Source organism: Ornithorhynchus anatinus, chromosome 8 (genome assembly GCF_004115215.2).
Source record: "Ornithorhynchus anatinus isolate Pmale09 chromosome 8, mOrnAna1.pri.v4, whole genome shotgun sequence".
Classification (NCBI taxonomy): domain Eukaryota; kingdom Metazoa; phylum Chordata; class Mammalia; order Monotremata; family Ornithorhynchidae; genus Ornithorhynchus; species Ornithorhynchus anatinus.
This window is the reverse complement of record NC_041735.1, coordinates 8706671-8729848: the sequence shown is the minus strand read 5'-3', so window position 1 is coordinate 8729848 and position 23178 is coordinate 8706671. Positions and strand designations below refer to the sequence as shown.

General features: G+C 48.4%; 1 protein-coding gene across 5 annotated transcripts in view; it reads left to right on the top strand.

Annotated features, from left to right (window-relative positions):
* The window catches only part of RIPOR3 (RIPOR family member 3), an 84543-nt gene that overhangs the window by 42018 nt on the left and 19347 nt on the right, over nucleotides 1-23178 (top strand). For 4 of the 5 annotated variants that reach the window (XM_029071035.1, XM_029071034.1, XM_039912895.1 and 1 more), the window contains 10 exons: nucleotides 1195-1314; nucleotides 8098-8176; nucleotides 8763-8786; nucleotides 10042-10095; nucleotides 11917-12066; nucleotides 13818-13881; nucleotides 15770-15813; nucleotides 16221-16346; nucleotides 17677-17822; nucleotides 22230-22359. In XM_029071035.1, coding sequence (XP_028926868.1) covers nucleotides 1195-1314; nucleotides 8098-8176; nucleotides 8763-8786; nucleotides 10042-10095; nucleotides 11917-12066; nucleotides 13818-13881; nucleotides 15770-15813; nucleotides 16221-16346; nucleotides 17677-17822; nucleotides 22230-22359 — 937 coding nt within the window. The remainder of the gene's footprint in view (nucleotides 1-1194; nucleotides 1315-8097; nucleotides 8177-8762; nucleotides 8787-10041; nucleotides 10096-11916; nucleotides 12067-13817; nucleotides 13882-15769; nucleotides 15814-16220; nucleotides 16347-17676; nucleotides 17823-22229; nucleotides 22360-23178) is intronic. The other variant, XM_029071040.1, reaches the window with a different exon arrangement.

Here is a 23178-nt window from a genome sequence, read left to right as displayed (position 1 = left end):
AACAGCTCAAGTGCTTTCAAGGTGACCGATAGGATCAACACCCTTTCTAAAGAACTATTTTTTTGTGTGTGCAGTCTCAGGCTACCTGGACTGTGTCTGATGAGTTTTCATGTAGATTAGATCGGTTCCAGTCTACTGAGCAAATAGCAAATTTATGCCTGTGGTATGCTTGCTATCTGGCTAATCTGGAAATGTGAACAGCCCAGCTATTTTGACTCTTAAACTTTTTAGGTACATATTTACAGGAGGAGGCTAGCTGGTCTCTTCAGGGACAATTGAAACTATTTGAGCCATGAAGTACATTTTTAAACACTCTTGTGTTTTGGGATTAACCAAATGCAGTGGCTGTCTTCCTGCTAAATAGCTCTGAAGTATTTTTGGGGAACATTCAGCTATATCTGTGTGTTTCTGGATTCTACCAATTAAAGGAAGATAAGATGTGCAAAGAATAGATACTTAACTCCTTAAATAGTCCCTTAAAATAAGTAATTCAGTGCTTTAATCTGGCTTTCCTTTCTCTTTCCTCTCCTGGTCTCTGTATCTTGAAATTAGGTGCCATAGCAGGCAGGAGACCTGGGTACTAGCCCCAAATATTTCACTGTCCTGCTGTATATTCTTGGGCAAGTTGCTTAATCTCTCAGTGCCCTGACTTTCTGTAAAGTGGGGCTAAAATAGATTGTGAGCCCTTTGTGGGAGAGGGACTCTGTCCGATCTAGTAACCTTGGGTCTGCCTCAATCGGTCGACTGTATTTGAGTGCTTATTGTACAAAATAACAAACAGTTGCATTCCCTGCCCACAGTGAGCTTACAGTTGGGGTGGGGGGGTGGAGAGGCAGATGTTAATATAAATTATGGATGTGTACATAAGGATAGAGGGGTGTGAGAGGGTACAAATCCAAGAACCTCATTGATTAGCACTAAATCGGTATTTACTGAGGGCAGTCTGTGTGTAGAACACTGTACTAAGTGCTTGGGAGAACACAATACAAGAGAGTTGGTATTAGAGCAATTTCAAGCTGCCTTTTTAACCCATCTCTGATCTGATGAAATTCCTGCATCTGGCAGCTGTTGGACTCCAGGTGGAGGTGTGTGTTTGTGTGTCGGGGAGGGAAGAGGGAAAACATGGTGGGGCAGGGGGCCTGAACTACTGTGCTTGTAACTACTTTGACCTTGAGTTTTGATGTCATCTTGTAGAAAGTCCCTCAGCAGAAACTCCACGAAATCGAAGAAATCCTCCAAGTCATATGCCATCTGCCTGGACCCCAAGCCTCAGCAGGTGAAGAGAATATTTGAAGCTTTGAAGAAAGGCCTTAAGTAAGAATTCTTTCAAAACTCACTTGCCAGCTATTCCTTTGTCTTTGAACGATGGGTTCCTTTGGAAGGAGAAGAAAAATTAGCTGAGCAGGGGGTTTGTTTTAGGAGGAGGCAGCTACCAAGAGAAGAGATCTCTGCTGCATCTAGTCATGAAGGCAGTTTTGTCAAGCTATCAATCACTTATTGAGTGCTTATTGTGTGCAGAGCACTGTACTAACTCTGTGAGAAAGTGCCCTGTAGACTAAGCTCCTTGTGGGCTGGAAATGTTTGCCAACTTTGTATTCTCCTAAGTGCTTAGTACAGTGCTCAAATACTGATCGGTATTTTTTGAACACTTACTGTGTGCAAAGCACTGTACTCTGTCCCCTGCCCATATGGAGCTAACACCACAGATTCACTGATTCAGTAGAATTGGTAAAATGTGATTTCCCCACCCACAAAGGGCTTCCAGTCAAGAGACTAGCTTGAAGTGCTCCCCTCTTTCCCCTCCCCCCTGCCAACTCCCCTGAAGATTAGATACAGGTAAATAGTCAATAGCATAAATGATTTATGTTCTCCTGGCGTAAATGCTTATAGAAGCAAGGTGGCTGTTTGTGAAGCAGGAGCAGGCAACTGAACAGGAAGCTTTCGTTTCCATTCAGCAGTATGCACTGAGTGTTACGTGCAGAGCACTGTTCTAAGCACTTAGGAGAGGGCAATAGTAGATCACTGCCCTCTAGGAATTTACAATCTCTTGAAACAAGACACTAAATATGCTTACAATCTGTAGTATTCATTCAATTGTATTTATTGAGGCTTACTGTGTGCAGAGCTCTGTACTAAGCACTTGGGAGAGTGGGAAGCAGCGTGGCTCAGTGGAAAGAGCACGGGCTTGGGAGTCAGAGGTCATGGGTTCAAATCCCAGCCCTGCCACTTGTCAGCTGTGTGACTTTGGGAGAGTCCCTTAACTTCTCTGTGCCTCAGTTCCCTCATCTGTAAAATGGGAATGCAGACTGTTAGCCTCACGTGGGACAACCTGATTACCCTGTATCTACCCCAACACTTAGAACAGTGCTCTGCACATAGTAAGCGCTTAACAAATACCGACATTATTATTACAATACAACAATCAAGTCACATTCCCTGCCCACGTTGGGCTTACAGTCTAGAACACTATGGTAGGCACTGAAGTGACTTATAAGTGGGCAGAAACAAATACTATTATTATTACTAATAAAGGGGCTAAAGTATTTAATGAGTGTGTGATTACTGTGTGCAGAACACTGACAGCTCTGGGTTGTTAGTCACCACTAGGGAGAGGCTCTAGATTGTAAATTTGTTGTGGCTAGGGAATATGTCTACCAACTTTGTTATATTGTACTCTTAGATTTTACCAATTCCACTGTATCAATCAATGACTCTATATTGTTGGCTCGATATGGGCGGGGGACATATCTGCTAGTTTTGTTCTCTCCCAAGCCCTTAGAGTCCAGTGCTTTGCACACAGTAAGTGCTCAGTAAATTTGATTAGGCAGCTACATTACAATATGATAGACATGTTCCCTGCCCACAAGGAGCTTATAATTGTTAGTGCTTAAGTGATAGCTCTTCTCTCCCCTCTGGGCTCAGTAGGGTGGATGGAGAGGAACCAAGAATGGAGAGAGAAATTCAGCTGCAGGATCCAAGAGCCCCTGCTGATGCTGTTCATGCCTCACAAAGGATGAGCTTAGTTACAGATTTCCTGGCAGCATGGTGACTTCAGCTTGCTGCTGCTGGCGAGTCTCAGGTCAACTGTCATCCAGATTAAACTTTATTTTTTCCATCTCAAACTTCTGTCTCTGCATCTCCCTCTTTTTGAACCCCCCACCTTATCTTAAAATGCTCATCCCCAGCCTCCTGATTGCCTCCAGATCTATTGTTTGTTTTTTCCCCTTCCCCCACCACACCCTCCTCCTCCTCCAAGATGAGTTGGTGGTGACCACTCCTCTCTGGACCTACCCTGGTCACCCCACCCCTTGGAGGCTCCAGGAGGAATGGATTGGGAGGGGCAGGGGTGGCAGTGGCCTGACAAGTTTAGAAGAAAAGGTGGGTGGTTTGGGGGTGATGGGTGGGGTTGGGGAGGCCCTGGAGGGAGTCAGGGATCGAAACCTAAAGGAATCTGGAGAGGGGGGCTAGAGGGATGATGAGATGAGTTGTGGAAGTAAGGGATTTGGTATTTCCTGGAAGTAATGGGACACTGTCCTGTTGCTTTCCTCCCTGAGGCAGGAGTGGGTGTCAGATTCTGGTGAATAGCTGGGAGCCCAGAAAGGCACAGGATGAAACCCCAAATCTTAGGTGACTGTTGAAGCTGCCCTTGACTTCACTGGGAGTTGGATGAGCCAGAGGGAAGCATGCGACTGTCTTTCTTGGCCCTAGCAGAGGATTCTGGGTAGGGGGCAGGCTGGGAAACTATTTGTCAGCTGGCAAATTTATATCTTTCAGTAAGGCTAGGAATTGGTGCCCAGTGCACAAATATGCTGATCCAGTGCTGTAGTTCTATTCCTATTTGGCTCTTTGCCAAATTATTAATCATTTAATATCAAAGCACCCCTGCTTCTCCCCTAATCCTTGGCTGGAAAAGCTAGGTTTGAGCAGTGTTTAGGACTTAGGCTTGAAATCTATTTCCCGATCCATCTTTCTTCTCCACTCGCTGGGTCAGCTGCATCTCTCTGCATCGTCTTCCTCCCCTGAGTTGTAAATGATTTGTGTCCCCATTAGACTGGAAGCAGCATGGCCTAGTGGAAAGAGCTTGGAACTGGGAGTCAGAGAACCTGGGTTCCTATCCTGGCTTCTCCATTTACCTGCTGGGTGACCTTGGGCAACTTACTTCACTTCTCTGTACCTCGGGTCCCTCATCTGCGAAATGGAGACTCAACACCCAGTTTCCTCCGTACTTACTCTGTAAGCCTCACGTGGAGCCGATTATCCTGTATGTACCCCAGAGTTTAGTACAGTGCTTGGCATGTAGTAAGTGCTTACTGAACTTGACAATGACTATTACCCTCTAGACTATAAGATTTTTATGGGCAGGAAAACTATCTACCTAACTCTGTTGTATTGTACCCTCCTAAGCATTTAGTTACAGTGCTCTGCACCCAGGAAGTGTGCAATAAATACCATTGATTAATTAAACCACAGGGACCCTGACTTTCACCCCTACTGTTCTTACCCAAGTACTTAGTACAGTGATCAGTCAATATGATCAACTGAGCTCTTTCTCCATGAAACCTGCGGTACAGTTTGGCCCCTGCTTTTTCTTGTTTTTGTTATTTATAATGGCATATAGGCATTCACTACGTACCAGTAGGCACTATACTAAGCTCCAGGATGCATAAAAGTTAATCAGGCTGGACACAGTCTGTGACCCACGTGGGGTTCACAGTCTCCATTCCCATTTTATAGAAGAAGTAACTGAGGTCCAGAGAAATAAAGTGATTTGCCCAAGTTCCCACAGCAGGCAAGTGGCAGAGCCAGAATGAGGACCCAAGTCCTTCTGACTTCCAGGTCCGTGCTCTATCCATTAGGCCAAGCTGTCTTTTATAAGTTCCTTCCTTTCACCTCTTTTTGCAAATGCTAGTCGCTAAGGCTGTGGGTCTCTCTAACATCATTATGCTCAGATTCCCCATTTATTCCAACCCTGTAGCTACACACGAGTTCCTGCCTCCAACCTGGTTTTGATGTGGCTCCTGGGATTTAGAGAAACTCCCTCTGGAGCGGGGTTCAAACAGACCCCATGTATTGACAAAGCCCAGATGGCAGTGCAGATGCCAGTCTACCTCTTCCCAGCTTGCCTGCAAATCCCTCCAGGGCCCGGTCCCGCCAACAAGGATGCGAAGGAGATTGGGGGGGGGGGGGCAGGGGGAGATGCAATGCATTCTGGGCTACTCGATGATCAGTCCCTGGTCCTTCAGAGATGGAGGCAACTTCAGCCCCACGGGCAGAGTGGGTGTACGGTGGCATGTGTCGAAGTGACTGACTCTTGGGAGTTGCTAGGACCGTGTTCAGACATGAGATGGCAAAGGAATCCTGGGGAACCTGAGCTTCCGGCATCCATGGGCGTTTGGATCCAGCTGGTACCGGGGGTGCCAGCTCCCTGTGCGGGGAGAAAGGCACTGACTTTGCCCTCAAAGCATTTTGGTGCAGGGTGGGCAGCCATTGTCAGGTTGTTTGATCCCTTGGCACTGGAAAGAGCCCAGGGGTGGCTATGTGAGGTCATTTTTTTTGCCACCTGCTGGCAGGCCACAGGCCTGGTACCTGGACTACTTCTCCTACCCCTGGATTCAGGGGTGAGGTCAGACCTCTGCCCTCCCCCAGGAAGCACAGTGAGGATGAGTCTCTGTGCCTCCTCTGTGCCCCCACTTTCCCTTGTAGCCAGGATGGGGGCATTCTGTGAACTGTCTGGATTTGAGGCAGAAGACCCTCTGTAGCAGCTTTGGAGTCCCTGAAGCCTATTGCTTTTGTTTTTATGGTAAATGCTATGTGCCAAGCATTTTACTAAGATTGTAAGCTCACTCTCTGGACTGTAAGCTCGCTGTGGGCAGGGAATGTGTCTGTTATACTCTCCCAAGTGCTAGTGTAGTGCTCTGTACACACTAAGTGCTCAGTAAATACCACTGATTGACTACGTGCTGGGGTAAATACAACCTAATCAGGTTAGACCCAATCCTTGTCCCACATGGCCCTCTGTCTTCATCCCCATTTTCCAGATGAGGGAATGAAGGCATAGAGAGAAGTCTACTCTGTGACCTTGGGCAAGTCACTTTACAAGAGATGAAACTGGGATTAGAACCTATGTTCTTTTGATTCCCAGGCCAGGGCTCTAACCACTAGCCCATGCTGCTTCTGGGTCTGTAGCCGGGGTCTGCTAATGCCTCTGACCCTGTAGGGTCTGCAGGCCTTCTCTGAGTTAGAGGGTTTTTGAATCTCTCCCTGATATTCCTAAGGGTTAGGTAAAGAGCTGTTAGACCCATTCCAGAAAAGGGGGAGACTAAGTCCAGGGATGTTAAGGGAGTACAGTTAGAGGCATGGCCAAGATGACAAAGGCTCCAGGTGAAACATCGAACCAGTTAGACTGTACTCTCGTGGGCAGGGAATATGTCCGTTATATTGTTCTACCCTCCCAGGCACTTAGTACAGTGCTTTGCACACGGTAAGCGCTAAATAAACATGATCGACTGGCTCAGGGTGATCTGGGAGGATTCTGTTGCTTTAAAGGTCATTGCCTTAGGGTGGGACCTGTAGTTTGAGAAATGGTATAGCCTAGTGGCAAAAGCACAGGTTTGGGAGTCAGAAGACCTGGGTTCTAATCTCAACTCTGTCGCTTGCCTGCTGAGTGACTTGCCCAATGTCGCACAACCTTTTCTGTGCTTCAGTTCTCTTATCTGCAAAATGGGGATTAAATACCTAATCGCCCTCCTACTTAAACTAAACCCCCCACTTGGGACAGGGACTGTGTCCGATTTCATTATCTTGTATCTATCCTAGTGTCTAGTATGAGGCTTGGCACAGAGTAAGCACTTAAATACCACTATTATTATTTTCATTATTCATTTTGTAGACCATTGCCTTAAACAGCCCTGGTAGATGCCCCTTCTCCTCTTCCTCCCTTCTCCTTCATTCCCCACCTACCCAGTTCTGAACTTTATCCTCTGACTTCCATCTTCAGCTGACCCCTCCTGGATGGGTCATTCAATCATTTATTAAGCGCTTACTGGGTGCAGAGCACTGCACTAAGCACTTGGAAGAGTAGAGTATAACAAAGTCAGTAGATGCATTTCCTGCCCATGATGAGCTTACAGTCTATAGTTCCATTACAATCTAAAATATGTGTAACATCACTTTTAAATAATCTAAGACAAGGGATAGATGGAAAAGGAAAATCATACGGTGCGCTAGGTCTTCCAGTTACTTCGACCACTGACCCCTTTGCTGGCTTATTTTCTATGCTGGAGTCAAGGACTTTACTTTTCAGGCAGTTTGACTATTTTTTATTTGGACAACTTGTGATCACGCTGATGCTAGAGGGCATAGTGTTGATTCTCACAACAAAGCACCGAACTGCCCATATGGGAATCAACTATTCATACCAGGTTTTTGTTTAATGATATTTAAGCACTTACTATGTGTCAAGCACTGTTCTAAGCACTGGGGTAGATGCAAGTTGAACAGGTAGGACACAGTCCCTGTCCCACACAGGGCTCATATTCTAAGTAGAACGGAGAACCGGTAGTATTGAATCCCCATTTTACAGTTGAGAAAACTGAGGCATAGGGAAGTTGTGACGTTCCGAAGGTCGCAGAGCTGGCACTAGAACTGAGGTGCCCTGACTCGTAGGCCCATACTCTTTCCACTAGGTCAGTACAATTCCTACCCTCAAGGAGTTTACAATCAATCAATTATGCCTCTACTGCGTGCACTAAGTGCTTGGGAATATATATGATCCCGGCCCTCGAAGAATTTACAATCTAGCGGGATGACCGTAAGCTCTCCAAGGGTAGGGATCATGTCTATCGTGGGTGCCCCAAGTGCTTAGTGTAGTGCTCTGCAAAAACTAAGCGCTCAATAAATACCATTGATCTGGGGAAAACAGGGCCCCGAGAGAAATGAACTCACGGTTTGAGGTTTTGAAGATCAGTCCTCTTATCCTTGAGTTAAAGAGTCCTGAATTGGTCAACCAGGCAAGGAAGAGGAGGCCATCTTGTCAGGATTTTTTTGTTTGTTTGTTTAACAGCTGCTCTACTAACCACTTGCACTGGTTCTTCTCAGGGAATACCTCGGGGCTCAGCAGGCTGAACTGGATTACTTGTCCGGGAGACACAATGACGTGAGGAGGAACTCCAGGCTGGTAAAGGAATCTCACTCTCCGGAAGGAGTCTGGGGCAGTGTGGACACATGGAACACCAACTCTTCCTCTGCTGAGCCTTCTCTGAACAGTTTTAGTTCCTCTGCAGTTTTCCCCCAACATTCCACCCCTCTGCTTCTATGACCTGGACTGTGGTGGCAGAATTGGAGGGGAGGGAAAACAGGCCCTCTCCACCTCCACTCCTTCATTCCCATAGTTTTTAGCCAGATCTCGCTCCCCTTGCTCCAGCCCCCCTTCTTCCCAGCACTGTACTAAGCGCTGGGATAGATACAAGCTAATCAGGTTGGACACCATCCCAGTCCCACAAAGGGCTCACAATCTTGATCCTCATTTTACAGATGAGGTAACTGAGGCATAGAGAAGTGAAGTAACTTGCCTGAGGTCACACAGCAGACATGTGATGGAGCAGGAATTGAAACCCAGGTCCTTCTGTCTTCCAGGCTTGTGCTCTATCTACTAGACCATGCTGCCTCTCTGAACAAAAGCCTGTGGCAAAGAAAATGGGGGGGTTAGGGCTGGTGTTTGTGTGTGGTGACTAAGCCCTTATATTTTTCTTCCCCCTTTACAGGCTTTCTATTATGACCTGGATAAGGTGAGTGAAATACCAAAGCTGCTTGACTGAGGTAAGGGGATGGAGGGATGGACTTGAAAGAGGGTGGAGTTTACAGATCATTTCCAATTTCCCAAATTCATGCTCTTCCTCTGCCAACTGCCACTTGGGCACTTCTGCACCCCTACACCCTGGGTAAATATTGGTGTGTTTACCATCTCCCGTAACATCGCAGCGCCTCTTTCTCCTCATCGCTCAGACTACCGCTCCCTCCACCTTCAAAGCATTACTAAGGTTCACATCTCCTCCAAGAGGCCTTCCTTGACTAAACCCTCTTTACCCCGGCTCGCTCTCCCTCCTGCATCATCTAGACTCCTCAATCTGTGTCCTCTGGACACTTGATATTCACCCCAACCCCAAAGCACTTATGTATATATCCTTAAATTATGTATTATAAATTACTAATGTTTACTCCCCCTTTATGGCCAGGCGATGTCTGCTAATTCTGTTGTACTCTCCCAATAGCTTAGTACAGTGCTCTGCATGTAGTAAGCACTCAAATATGATTGATCTCTTACCTTGTTGCTTAACACACTAACTCTTGTACACACCCCCCTTTCCTTTTTATTCTTATCTGTACTTTAATGTGGTGTCTGCCTCCCCTGCTAGATTGTAAACTCCTTGAGGCCTCATCTACTAACTCTCTTGTCTCTCCCAAGTGTTTAGTATAGTGTTCAGCACAATTTTTATTTATGGTATAAGTGCTTACAGTATGGCATGTACTCTACTAAACGTTGGACTAGGTGCAAGTTAATAAGACTGGACCCAGTCCCTGTCCCGCAAAGGACTCTCAGTTTTAATTCCCCTGTGACAGATGAGATAACTGAGGCCCAGAGAAGTGAAATGATTTGCCCAAGGTTACACAGTAGACAAGTGGAGAGGGATTAGAACCTAGGTCCTTCTGACTCTCAGACCAGTGCTCCATCCATGAGGCTACGTTGCTTGAATGCACAGTTGGCATTCAATAATACTATTTGATAGACTGAAAACTCCTTGAGAGCAGATATCATGTCTTAAAAATTCTACTGGACTTAAGTGCCCTGCAGCCAGTAGGTGCTCAATTAAACTATTGATTTCAAGTTCCTTGAGTATAGGTATTGCATCTAATAATTCTATTATGGTTCCCCAAGCGATTAAAAGGGGGTCCTGAACACAGTATATACTCAATAGATACTATTGACTGATTCACCAGACTCGATAACGACATCTCTCTTCTCACGTCCTTCCTGTTTTTAAGCAAACTCGCTCTGTGGAAAGGCACATCCGGAAAATGGAGTTTCACATCAGTAAGGTGAGTGAGTAGAGATCCCGGGGGGAAAGCTTTGGTTACAGGCAACACCATTTGATTGCCCGCTGCTAGGGGCCGTGGGGAACTGGATAAAGTCTGAATCTTTGCTTTTTGAGATTACGGTCAAATAGGGAAGACAAAGATGATCCAATCAAACATGGGGCCGAAATAAAGATGTAACACACTTTATCTGAAGTATTGGCATCAAGCAGGGTACATCTGAGTAAGCCTGTATTATTTGAGCAGCAACGGTGTGCAGAACACTGGGTTAAGTACTTGGGAGAGTAAGATAGCAGACATGGTCTTTGACCCTAACGATCTTAATAATGATGGAGTTAAGAACTTACCTTGTGCCTCATACTGTACTAAATGCTAGGGTACATACAAGATAATGAGGTTGGACACAAACCTTGTCCCATACAAGAATCATGGTTTGAGGAGGATGAACAGTTATTGCAGCTCCATTTTACAAATGAAGATACTGGCCCAGAAAAATGAAGTTACTTGCTTAGGGTCACAGAGCAGTCAAGTGGTAGAACTGGAAAAAGAACCCAAGTCCTCTGATTCTAAGGCCGGTGCTCTTTCCACTAGACCACACTGCTTGTGTTCTGAAATTCTGCAGCTGGGGCTCCCTGAGGAAAAAAATCTCCCCTTAACCTTTTTAGCTCTGTGCCTCGGAGCCCTAGAAAGTGATGGGTTAACTTTGCAAATCAGGGTTTGATGGATGGCTCTGCGATCTGGCTTAGCTCTTCAGCATCTGGGGACCACAGGTGTCAGCCAGGCTGGAGCAGCCAGTCTGAGTCTGTTGGCCGGAGTGTGCTTCACGGGGCAGCTTGTTCTCTGGGAGCCCTTCCCACGCTAACAACGAGGTGAGGGATTACTGGCGACCTGAGCTTGGAGCACAGCTTGGAGGAGAGAGGGGAAATACCCCCTACTCCCTGCCACCCCCTGGGCCTGGGAGAGCAGCTGTGAGGACAGAGGACACCCCCACAGAAGGAGCTCTTTCTCCTCAGCTCCCCATCCCCTAACCCCTGAGAAGCACTGTCATCACAGAGGAAGCTCTTTCTCTCCTCAGAAACCTCCCTCACTTCCCCCTCCCCTTCCCCACCCCATCCCAGAGAGGCACTATGGAAGCCCATGTGCTGGGGGTGGACTAAAACTACATGGTTTTTAGGGCATCAAACTGGCACCATGTTCGGTAAGGTCACTTGGCCTCGGTGAGCTCTCTGGTGAGCTGGAGGACTAGTGTGGGCTAATTTGGGAGGTAGATGTGCCTCCTTCCCAATCCCCCCACTTTGCTGGAGCAGAGAATACTCTGGAGGAGAGATCAGAGTCGTGGCTTCCAAGCTCCTGGGCGGAGGAACTGAAGGTGGTGAGGAGTGCCAAGTGGCTGGGAAAAATCTGTAAGTGTTAGAGACCTGGACCGGAAACCTTCCTCTGTTGCTTGAGATGCTGCCGTGACCCAGAGCCAAGAGGCCCCTTCTTCTTTCAAAGAAGGAGGGCTGCCGTTGGGGGGGCAGAAATGCAGCAGAGGGACTGGGTTCTAATCCCACTCCACTGTGTGACCTTAGTCCAGCCACTTGACTTGTTCGGGCCTCAGTTGCCTTATCTGTAAAATGGGGATTTGATACCTGTTCACTCTCCCCCATAGACTGTGAGCCACTTGCAGGGTGGGGGACTCTGTCCTGTCTGATAATCTCATATCTACCCCAACGCTTAGCATAGTTAACACTTAAATGTTTTTTCCCCTCCCTCTTCAAAGACCTCAAGATGCAGCCTTGTGTTTGGCCCTTTTGTAAGAGCGTGTGCGTGTCTGCATCACAGGTGGAAGAGCTATACGAAGGCTATTGCATCCAGTGCCGACTGCGAGACGGGGCTTCCAACATGCAGCACGCCTTCGCCCTCTCCCCTTCCACGAAGGCGTCCCGCGAGAGCCTGGTGGAACTCTGCAAAAATCTCCAGGAGTGCTCTGAGGTAGGGGCCGGCTTGCTTCCGCTACTTTCGTTATTCGGTGCTGCCCAAGTGCCCGGGACAGTGGGCCCCCCCACATAGGGGGCACTAAATACACGCTGCTCCTACCGCCTATCGGCCCACCCAAGTAGCTGCCTAGCATCACTAGAGACAGCTCCTGAAGACCCATAGAGCGGGGACATCTAGAGAAGCAGCATGGCTCAGTGGAAAGAGCCCGGGCTTTGGAGTCAAAGTTCATGGGTTCGAATCCCGGCTCTGTCGCTTGCCAGCTGTGTGACTTTGGGCGAGTCACTTAACTTCTCTGTGCCTCAGTTACCTCATCTGTAAAATGGGGATTAAAACTGTGAGCCCCACATGGGACAACCTGATCACCTTGTATCCCCCAGCGCTTAGAGCAGTGCTTTGCACCTAGTAAACCCTTAACAAATACCACCATTTATTTATCTTTGGAAGCCCCAACGCCTGGAGCAATGTTGGCCTGAGAGCGCTTTAAAGCCGATCATTCATTCATTTATGGTATTTGTTCGGTGCTGACTCCGTCAGACACTGTTCTAAGCATTGGGGTAGATACAAGTTGTCAGATGCGGTCCCTGTCCCACATGGGGCTCACAGTCTCAGTAGAAGGGAGAGCAGGTATTGAATCCCCATTTTACAGATGAGGGAACTGAGGCTCAGAGAAGTAAAGTGACTTGCCCAAGGTCACACAGCAGACAAGTGGCAGAGGTGGGATTAGAACCCAAGTAGAGTTCTCTCCTTTGACCCTCCATCTCCACTTCTCCCCAATTCCCCAACCTTTTCCTGTCAGAGTCCTTTCCTCTCCCTTTTGGTACTAGACTCTGAGCTCTTCCTCATCGGTCAGCTGTATTGAGCACTAACTGTGTGCAGAGCACTATAGTAAGCACTTGGAAGAGTACAAAGAAACAGACACATTCCCTGCCCACGACCAGTTTACAATCTATAGGGGGATCCCTTGCCTGCTGCAAGCGGGAGGGGCTTGTTCAGTTGAGATGTAGTAGATCTGGTCCAATTAATAATGGTGGTATTAAATATTATGTGCCAAGCATTAGTGTACTTAAAATATAAGCACAATGGATACAGTCCCTGTCCCACATGGGGGCTCACGGTCTAAGAGGGAAGCAGCATGTTCTAATGGAAAGAGGTATAAGCCTTGGAGTCCGAGGACCGGGGTCCTAATTCTTGTTCTACAACTTGCCTGCTGTGTGATCTTGGGCAAGTCGCAGCTTCTCTGGGACTCAGTTTCCTCATCTGTAAAATGGGGATTCAATACCTGTTCTTCCTCTCCTCTAGACTCCGAGCCCCATATGGGACGGGGACTGTATCCAACCTGATTTCCTTGTATTTATCCCAGTGCTTAGTTCAAAGCTTGACAATAGTAAACACTTAACAAATACATTGAATTAAAAAAGCCCCCAAAACCCACGTACTGAATCCCCAATTTTACAGGTCAGAACACTGAGGCACAAAAAAATGACTTGCTTAAGGTCATCCAGCAGGCAAGTAGCAAACTCTGGTTTTCTGTTTCCCAAGTCGGTGCTCTTTCCACTAGACCACACTGCTTTTTATGGGTTTTTTTGTTTGTTTTTAACCTGGCAGTATGCTGAGCACAGTACTAAATTCTAGGAGATGCTCGATGGGGTCATAGAGTCAACGGTTAGTCTCCAGAAGGGAAGGGCAGGGAACTGGCAATTGGTCCTGTCCTCTGCAGTGACTGAGGTCTGTCGGGTGCCTTGCAGGATATGTGTCTGATTGAAGGAGCCTTGGAAGTGCACTTGGGTGAATTCCATGTGAAGATGAAAGGTAATAATAATTGTATTAAGCACGTACCATGTGCCAGGCACTGTACTAAGCTCTGGATGGAACCAAGTCCCCAATGGGTTCATGGACTGAGATTCAGGGCTGCCCCTGCACCTTGCTGGGGAACCACTGGGTAACCCCTGGGTATACTGGGCTCCTTAACTGGATGTGCAGTGTCTTGTTAACTCTTATTAACAAATGTTAAGTGCTTATGATGTGTTATTTATTTACTATTTATGGGTCGGACGAGACTGGATAGCATAAGACAACAACAAATTATTTACTATTTATTTATGCATATTAATGTCTGTCTCCCCCTCTGGACTGTATTGAACTCTCCCAAGCACTTAATACAGTGCTTTGCACACAGTAAGGGCTCACTAAATAAGAATGAATTGACTATGTACCAAGTACTGTTCTATGCACTCGGGTAGATATAAGGTTATCAGGATGGACACAGTCCCTATCCCAAGTGGGGCTCAGTCTTAATCCCCATTTTCCAGATGAGGTAACTGAGGCACCCAGCGAACAGGTGTGGAGTTGAGATTAGAACCCAGGTCCTTCTGACTCCCAGGCCTGTGCTGTATCTACTACGCCGTGACACTTTTGCCCCTCTAGATTGGACAGGGGATGTCTAGCAACTCTGGACTCTCCCAAGCGCTTAGTGCAGTGCTCTGCACATGGTAAGCACTCAGTAACTACCACTAATTGATCAGATCCTATAGTAAGACATCAAGAACTGTACAGAGTTCTGCCTTCCACAGGCAACTTCTATCGGGCTCAGGAGGAAAGGGGGTGGATTTGGTAGGCCAGCTTTTTATAAATCCAAGCCTGATTCTTCTGCCTGGTCATTCAAAAACATTAGTACCTTACCACTGGCTTTAAAGCACTCAATCAACCTTACCCTTCCTACCTTATCTCCGTATTCTCCTACTACAACTCAGGCTGCACGCTTCGTTCCTCTAACACTAACCTACTCACTGTACCTTGATCTCGTCTATCTCGCCGCCAACTTCTCTCCCACTTCCTGCCTCCGGCCTGGAACACCCTCCCTCTTCGTATCCGACAGATGATCCCCATCTTCGGTGCCTTATTAAAAGCACGTCACCTCCAAGAAACCTTCCCCGACTAAGCCCTCGTTTCCTCCTCTCCCATTCCCTTCTGCATCACGCTTGGATTTGCACCCTTTATTCACCCCTCCCTCAGCCCCACAGCACCTATGTACGTATCTGTGATTAATATAAATGTCTCCCACTCTAGACTGAGGACAGGGAACGACCCGGTCTACCAACTTTATTGTAGCGTACTCTCCCAAGCACTTCACAGTGCTCTGCACACAGTAAGTGCTTAATAGATATGATAGGGAAGAATACAATAAAGGGCCATTAGACTCAATCCCTGGCTCTGAGGTCTCAAGGTCTGAAAGAAATGGGCCGTCTGGGAGACGGATGGTCCCGTGAACCGAGATTGACTGCAGAGAAATAAAACGGTATAACAGCACAAACCCAAAAGGAGCCTCACGAACCTGGCACGCAAACATGTTTGTGCTGTTTGAGGAGTCGATGCTGCCGCTTCGCTCGCTCCTCATGTTACTCGGGCTGGGAACGCTGGGACCCCAGAGGGTGATGAGGGTTGATTGGGGTGGGAGGAGGAGAGTGGCAGAATAGGCTTATAGGACCAAGGTTTAGGGCAGGAGGCCACCTCATGTCAAGGAAGATCTTCTCCATCATTGGTTCTAGCTCTTTCTCCCTGGAGGACTTAGGGACACCTTCCGGGTTGACCTTTGCCTTTGCGGCCCTGGTGGGTGGCACGTCCCTGGGGGATGAGGGTGCGAGTGGTGAGTGGGGGCGGGGAGGTTAAGAGGAAGGTGTGTTGTGTTTGTTTGTTCCAGGGCTGGTGGGTTTTGCCCGGCTCTGCCCCGGAGACCATTACGAGGTAAGGGAATGAGTGGGGGCCCTCGAGGTACAGGGCAGTGATCTTAGCTGGAGAAGGTGCTAGCCTCAATGCTGAAGCTCCCTGATTCTTTAGGGTGTGTGTTACACAGTCCTCCCCCTTAGAGCTTCTTGGATTGGGAAGGCCCTATGAGGGGCGGTGGGTGGGGAGAGAGAATGAGAATCCGAATCCTCTCCCTCAGAGCTTCTTGGACTGGGAGAGCTCTAAAAGACTGCGATTATGTGTTTGGGATGGAATGGATGAACAGAAAGGGTATCTCCTGGACCTCTGGTGCTTCCCTCCTCGAGGCGGTGCCAAGGTAGCGGGGTCTTGGGGTGAGAATCCGGCGAGATTCCCGGGCTGCGGGCCAGGAATGGGCAGCAGGACTGTGTCTGCCGGGTGACTCGTAGGTGCTCATTCGCCTGGGGCGTCAGAGGTGGAGGCTGAAGGGCAAGATCGAGGCAGACGACAGCCAGATCTGGGATGAGGAGGAGAAGGTGTTCATCCCTACTCTTCGCGCCGCCTTTGAGATTAAGGTGAGAAGACTGGGGGGCCGCCGGGCAGGACCGGACATCTGCCTTTCTGCTGCATACGTGGGGCTTCTACTGTGCCCCATGTTGTCAGGTGTGAGAGCTAGGCTTGCCCTTGTGAGGCTCCCAGGGCCCTGTGGGGTCCAACCCTGTGCGGGAGCAGGGATCTCGGAGGGCTCCTGTGCTAAATTGCTAAGGCTCGGTCACTGGCCCGGGAGATGGGTTCCGAGACCATGGGCCCTGCCTGGCTCCCAAGCGCAACCTCTTGAGAGAGACAAAGCTTTGTCCCTAGTCCACTGCTTCCCGGGGCTTGCTGGGCAGGAAGGGACTGCCTCCCCGAGGGGTGCCAACCTCCTGCTGGGTTTGGAGAACGAGCCCCCGCCGAGTGCAGTCTGGAGGGGTGAGGCCATCCAGTTCAGTTCTGCCCGGGCCCATAAGGTATAAATCTTTTGGAATGATTTATCCTGCCTCCAGGGACCCCCTGAATTGGTGGGACCGCCTACTCATTCACTTAATAGCATTTAGTGAGCACTTACTCTGTGCAGAGCACAATAGAGTTAGACTGATTCCTGCCCTCAAGGAGGGACCAGCATTTTCATCTGTGGCCATTTGGAGTGGATGGTGGCCGGTGTCATTTGGTGGCTAGAACACGGGCCTGGCAGTCAGACCTGGGTTCTAATCCTGATTCTACCACTTGTCTGCTGTGTGACCTTGGGCAAGTCAATTACTTCACTTCTCTGTTCCTGTTACCACATCTGTAAAATGGGTATTAGGACTGAACCCATGTGGGACAGGGACTGTGTCCAACCTGTATCTATCCAGCACTTAGTACATTGCCTGACACACAGTTAGCGCTTAATATAACCCCACCCTCCTGCCCTGCTGCTGGACTTTAGACAGGGGTTCAGGAGGTACAGAAGACAGGGCCCGCTTCCCCCTCTGGTTAGCACGAGGGTAAGACGGTCAGTATCTTTTGGATCTGTAACTTTTGGGCACTTGATATTCACCTCACCTTCAGCCCCATAGCACTTTAAATTTGGAGCTTTCATTTACTCATTTGTATTAATGTCTGTCTCCCCCTCTAGACTGTCAGCTTGTTGTGGGCAGGGAGCTCGACTACCAACTCTGTTGAATCGTACTTTCCCAAGTGTTTAGTACAGTGCTCTGCCACGTAGTAAGTGTTCAGTAAATACTGTTGATTGATTACCCCTGACTTCCACTCCTGGGGTAGCCCAGAACTCTTGGGCACCCAGTTATCCTTGAGGGGAAAAAAAGGGTGGTGCAGTCCGTTTGGGGTAGTCCAGGAAGCAGAGTAACGGGACATTGTTGTCTTCAGGTGACGGAGCTGCGGGGCCTGACTTCACTCCTGGTGGGTATGGTCATGTGTGACGTCACGGACTTCTTCACCACCAGGCCCCAGGCCATTGTTGTGGACATCACGGAACTGGGCACCATTAAGCTGCAGCTGGAGGTCACCTGGAAGTCAGTACCACTTTTCCACCTAAATCACAACTGTGGCATTTATTACATACTTACTATGGGCCGAGCACTGTGCTAAAGCCTGGGACAGATCTGTTACAGTCGGATCAGGCGTGGGGGAGAGGAACAGGTATTGAATCCCCATATTACAGATGAGGAACTGAGGCTCCGTGTGATGACTGGCCAAAGTGTGACTTAGTGGATAGAGCAAGGGCCCGAGTCAGAAGGACCTGGGTTCCGGTCCCAGCTCTGCCACTTCTCTGCTATGGGACCTTGGGAGAGTCACTTCTCTGTGCCTGTTACCTCATATGTAAAATGGGAATTTGTGAGCTCCGTGTGGGACATTTAGCTTGTATTTATTCCATAAGTGCTTAACAAATACCACTTAAAAAAGTCACCCAACAAGCAAGTGGTGGAGCTCTTTCCATTAGGCGCACTGCTTCTTCAGTGGGGGAAGAGCTCTTGGTAGAGCCAGTCTGTGGAATGGAAGGAGTTGGGGATGAAGGTGGGGTGCTCACACTAAAGTCCTCTGTCTCTCTCCACAGACCGGGCCCAGTGTAGAGAGCGGAAGCAGCAGGAGCCGTCTCCACTGCGGCCCCGCTGTGGAGAGCGTATGGATTGAGTGCTCCACGACTGGCTGGCTTCCCGGGTGGATTTGGCCAAGCCAGGAGTGAGGGGGTGTGTGGGGGAGGCGTCGAGCACCCCACCTTCCACCATCACTTTCTGCCAACTTGCAGACTTTCTAGAGGGTGTTGGGGCTGGGGTTTGAAAATGGAGATGCGACTCGACTGGGGTTCTGCAATCCACTCGGATTTTCACCTGAGCAGGAGGGGTGGTGGTGGCTGCTGAGCCAGGGCATTTCTGAAGAGACACTAAGCCAGATTCTGTGGCCACCGCTCCCTGATTTAGGGCACGTTCTCACTGGTCCTCATCTCCGGGCTTGCGAGTGTGCTCCCGCCCTACCCTTCCCCTGCGCTTCGGGCTAGCTGCTCCCCTTGCCTTTTCAGCTTGATCTGGGGCAGGATGGAGGGGCTGGGCCCTTCCCTCTCCTTCCGTTCTCATCCGGTGCTTCTGGAGCAGCTGGGGCTCATGCTGAAGGCTACAGTGTCAGCTGAGGAGGGGGCTGCCTTTGCTGAATAAAGCAGCAGCAGGCGCGGCCTCGGCTTCCTCATCGTTGTCTGGGGAATCCTCCTGGAGGGGCAAGCTTCCCAGCCACCCCTGCTTCCCACCCTCTCTTCCTCCCCCGGGGCTGTCCTGACTCTTATGGTCTCCCCACCCCCAGCAGCAGAGGTGGGCATATAGGGCCTTTCCCCGTGGGACTCGGGGGCTGCTGTGGAGGGGAAGGGAATCACGGACGCCCCCCGGAGTCGGTCAATCGAGGGTATTTATTGAGGACTTAATGTGCAGAACACTGTACTAAGCACGTGGGAGAGGACAGTACGACCGAGGTGGTAGACACAACCCCTGCCCTCCAGGCGCTTTCAATCTAGTGGGGGAGCCTGACATTAAAACAAGTTACATATAGGAGAAGTGGCAGAATAGGAGGAGGTTTATGAAAGTCCTGTGGGTGCAGGGTGAGAATCTTGGTGCTTAGGGGGCATGGACTCCAGTGCAGCAGTGATGCAGCACAGAGGGGAAAGATAATTATGGTATTTGTTGAGTCCTTACTCTGTACCAAGCACTGTTCTAAGTGCCGGGGTAGATGCAAGGTAATCAGGTTGTTCCATATGGGCTCTGCAGTATTAATCTCCATTTTACAGATGAGGTAACTGAGGCAGAGAGAAGTTATGTGAGTTGCCCAGTGTCACAGCAGACAAAGAGTGGGGGCAAGATTAGAACCCACGTCCTCTGACTCCCAAGTCTCTGCTCTTGCCAGTCTCTGGAATGAAGCAGAGGCAGCCGTGGAGGCACAGAATCGTTCAGTTGTATTTATTGAGTGCTTATTGTGTGCAAGAGCACTAAGTCCTTGGGGGAGTCCAATATAACAATAAACAGACACGTTCCCTGACCATAACAAGCTTACAGAGACAATATAAATAAATATGAGCCCGGTCTCTTTGGTTTACTTCCATTTTCTCTCATTCAGTCATATTTATTAAGTGCTTACTGTGTGCACAGCACTACATTAAGTGCTTGGGAAAGTACAATATGACAAGAAACAGTGACATTCCCTTCCCACAACGAGGTCACAGTCTAGAGAGGGGAAAACAGGCATTAATAGAAGTGAATAAAATTACACATATATACTGTGCTGTGCTGTGGGGCTGGGTTGGGAGAGAGCAAAGGGAGAAAGGCAGCGAGATGCAGAAGGGAGTGGGAGAGGAGGAAAAGTGGCTCTCTTGTGAAAGAGGGGGTTTTGGTGGTGGGAGGAGATCCAACTGCTTTGCTACTTTGCTAATGAGGTTCTCTAAGGGACAAATAATGCTAAGTGGAAAATAGTCCAAGAAACCAGGGAGTCTGGTAGTCAGGGAAAGATCCATCTTGGGAGCTAGAGAATCTTTGATTGATTCATCAGTGGTATTTGAGCACCTACTGTGTGCGGAGCATTGTAGTAAATGCTAGAGAGAGTACATAATAAAATGAGAAGACAGGAAAGAGCTTATAATCAAATAAGGTAGGCAGGCAGATATATAATGATAATTGTGGAATTTAAACACTCATTAAGTGCCAGGCACTATGCTACGAGCTGGGGTAGATACAGGATCATTAGGTCAGTCCCTGTCCCACATGGGGCTCACAGACTAAGTGGAAAGAAGAACAGGTATCCAATCCCCATTTTAAAGATGGGGAAACTGAGGTGCAGAGAAGTGAAATGACTAAGGTCGCTCAGGCAAATGGCAATGTCTAGATTAGAACCCAGGTCCTCTAACTCGCAGGCCCGAGTTTATATATGTCTTTCTCTACCTAAGTGCTAAAGCTGGTTGTTGGAACACTGTAAACTTGGGGAGGTGAGATTTAGAGAAGGTTCCCTGGAGGTGGTGGGATATTTAGGAAGGGGTCGAAGATGGGGAGAGTTAGAGCCTGATGAATCTGAAGGTGGACTGTATTTCCAATTTTGAAAAAATGATATAAGCATTTACTATGTGCCAGGCATTGTACTAAGCGTTGGGGAAGATACAAGTTAGATTCAGCTCATGTCTTACATGAGGCACACAGTCTTAATCCCCTTTTTACAGATGAAGGAACAAAGGCACAGAGAAGTTGTGACTTGCCCAAGGTCACACAGCAGGCAGTAAGGGACCTTCCTAAGTGAATCTCCATCCTCGCCCACTCCAGGAGGAAGGTTCTGGGGGTTCATTCTGGTGGAAGAGGGGCAGAATGGGGGAGCTGAGAGAGAACTGGGGCCCTGCATTGGGGAACTGACTTAACCAACTCCCAAAGTCTGAGTTGTGCTTTTAAATAGCCTCAAGTTCTATTCAAGCTTTGTTTTTTTCCCCAGGAACCCCATTCTCCTCTGGTCCTCTGCCTTCCACAGCTTGATCTTGGAATTTCTGTTGTTGGATGTTGCTGATGTTCAAAATCGGGATCAGGGCTCAGCCCCCTCTCCCCCAACCCCCGAAACAGGCTGCATATCGCAATTTTGTGTTTTCAGGAGGAGCCCGAGGGGTGTGAATTTCCCACCAGCTCCCTTCTCCAGAACACTCTTCCTTAGGAAACCTGAGTGGGGCGTGGTGGGGGGAAATCCCATGCTGCCAGGGACCGAGTTAATTTGGCATGCATGAATTCATTCATTCAATCGTATTTATTGAGCACTTACTGTGTGCAGAGCACTGTACTAAGCGCTTGGGAAGTACCATTCAGCAACAAATTGAGATAATCCCTGCCCACAATGGGCTCACATTCTAGAAGGGGGGAGATAGACATAAAAACAAGCAAACAGGCATCAGTAGCATCATTACAAATAGAATTATAGATATATACACATCATTAATAAAAATGAATAGAATTATTATAAATATGTATATATATCTACAAGCGCTGTGGGGCAAGGAGGCGAGTAGAGCAAAGGGAATGAGTCGGGGTGATGGGGAGGGGAAGGGGAGAGCAGGACATCTTGGACAAGTCATTGAATCTCTCTGGACCTCCGTTTCCTCAGCTCTAAAATGGGGAGAAGAATTTTAGCCAGCACTTCCTATCAGGGAGAGAGGTTGTGAGAATGAACAAGGAAACAAACAACATACCTTCTGGGCACTCAAAATGTTAATAACTCAAATAAACCTCATGCTATTAAGTCCGGATGATTATAGCGGCTGCTGTTATGCCTAGATATGAAGTTGTTTACCTACTTATTAAAGTACTCCTGGGTATTTAATGGGACACGCAGTTCAATCGTCATTCCGGCTGCTGCAATAAACACACATCTGAGCCTCCATTTACACTCTGAACTCTGCCTTTTGCTCTCCTCAACAGCCCCTTTGACACCGAGAGTTTCTTTCTGTCCCCTGGAATGGCAACCAAGTTTTCTGTGGGCAGCAGAAAGGGATCGTTGTACAACTGGACACCACCGAATACTCCCAGCTTCAGGGAAAAATATTACCTCGTGAGTATCCAGGGGCGACCCAGTATGCAGTAGACACGTTCCCTGCCCACCGGGAGCTTACAATCTAGAGGAAAAGCTTATGTCGACCTAATGCTGGTGGTGAATGTATTATTAGATCATCATCAAAGATATTTATTGAGCGCTTACTGTGGGCAGAGCACTGAATTAAGCACTTGGGAAAGGACAATACAACAAAGTTGGTAGACGTGTTCCCGGCTCACGGGTTTGCAGTCTAGAGAGGGAGACAGATGTTAATATGAATAAATAATAGATCGGATTGCCCCCAAACCTGTGGAGGAACCAGGAGTGATATGGAGCGAGGTGGTTCTCTGGATGGGCAGTGAAAAAGAGAATCAGGGAGGCAGAAACTTGTCTCTCTTTCCCACCCCTTGCCTGCCCCCACCCTCTCCTGCTCTACAGTTTCCTCTGCTCTAAATGCTTAGTTGTGCCTCTGTTACCTTGTCTGTAAAATGGGGATTAAGACTGAGCCCTTTGCAGGTTAGGGACTGTGTCCAACATGACCACCTGGTATTTACCCCCGTGTTTAGTACTCTACCTAAAAAAAACCATAAAAAAACTCAAAACAGGTATTGAATCCTCATTTTGCAGATGAGGCAACCAAGGCACAGAGAAGTTAAGGTCACCCAGCAGACAAGTGGCAGAGCCGAGATCAGAACATAGGTCCTTCTTCCGACTCCCAGACCCGTGCTCTTTCCACTAGACCAGGCTGCTTTTCATTGTTCCACACGGAAGAGATGGGTGTGGGACATCTGTGGGGGCAAAACTCTCGCCTGTTGGCCCTCGACAAGCAGAAAACCG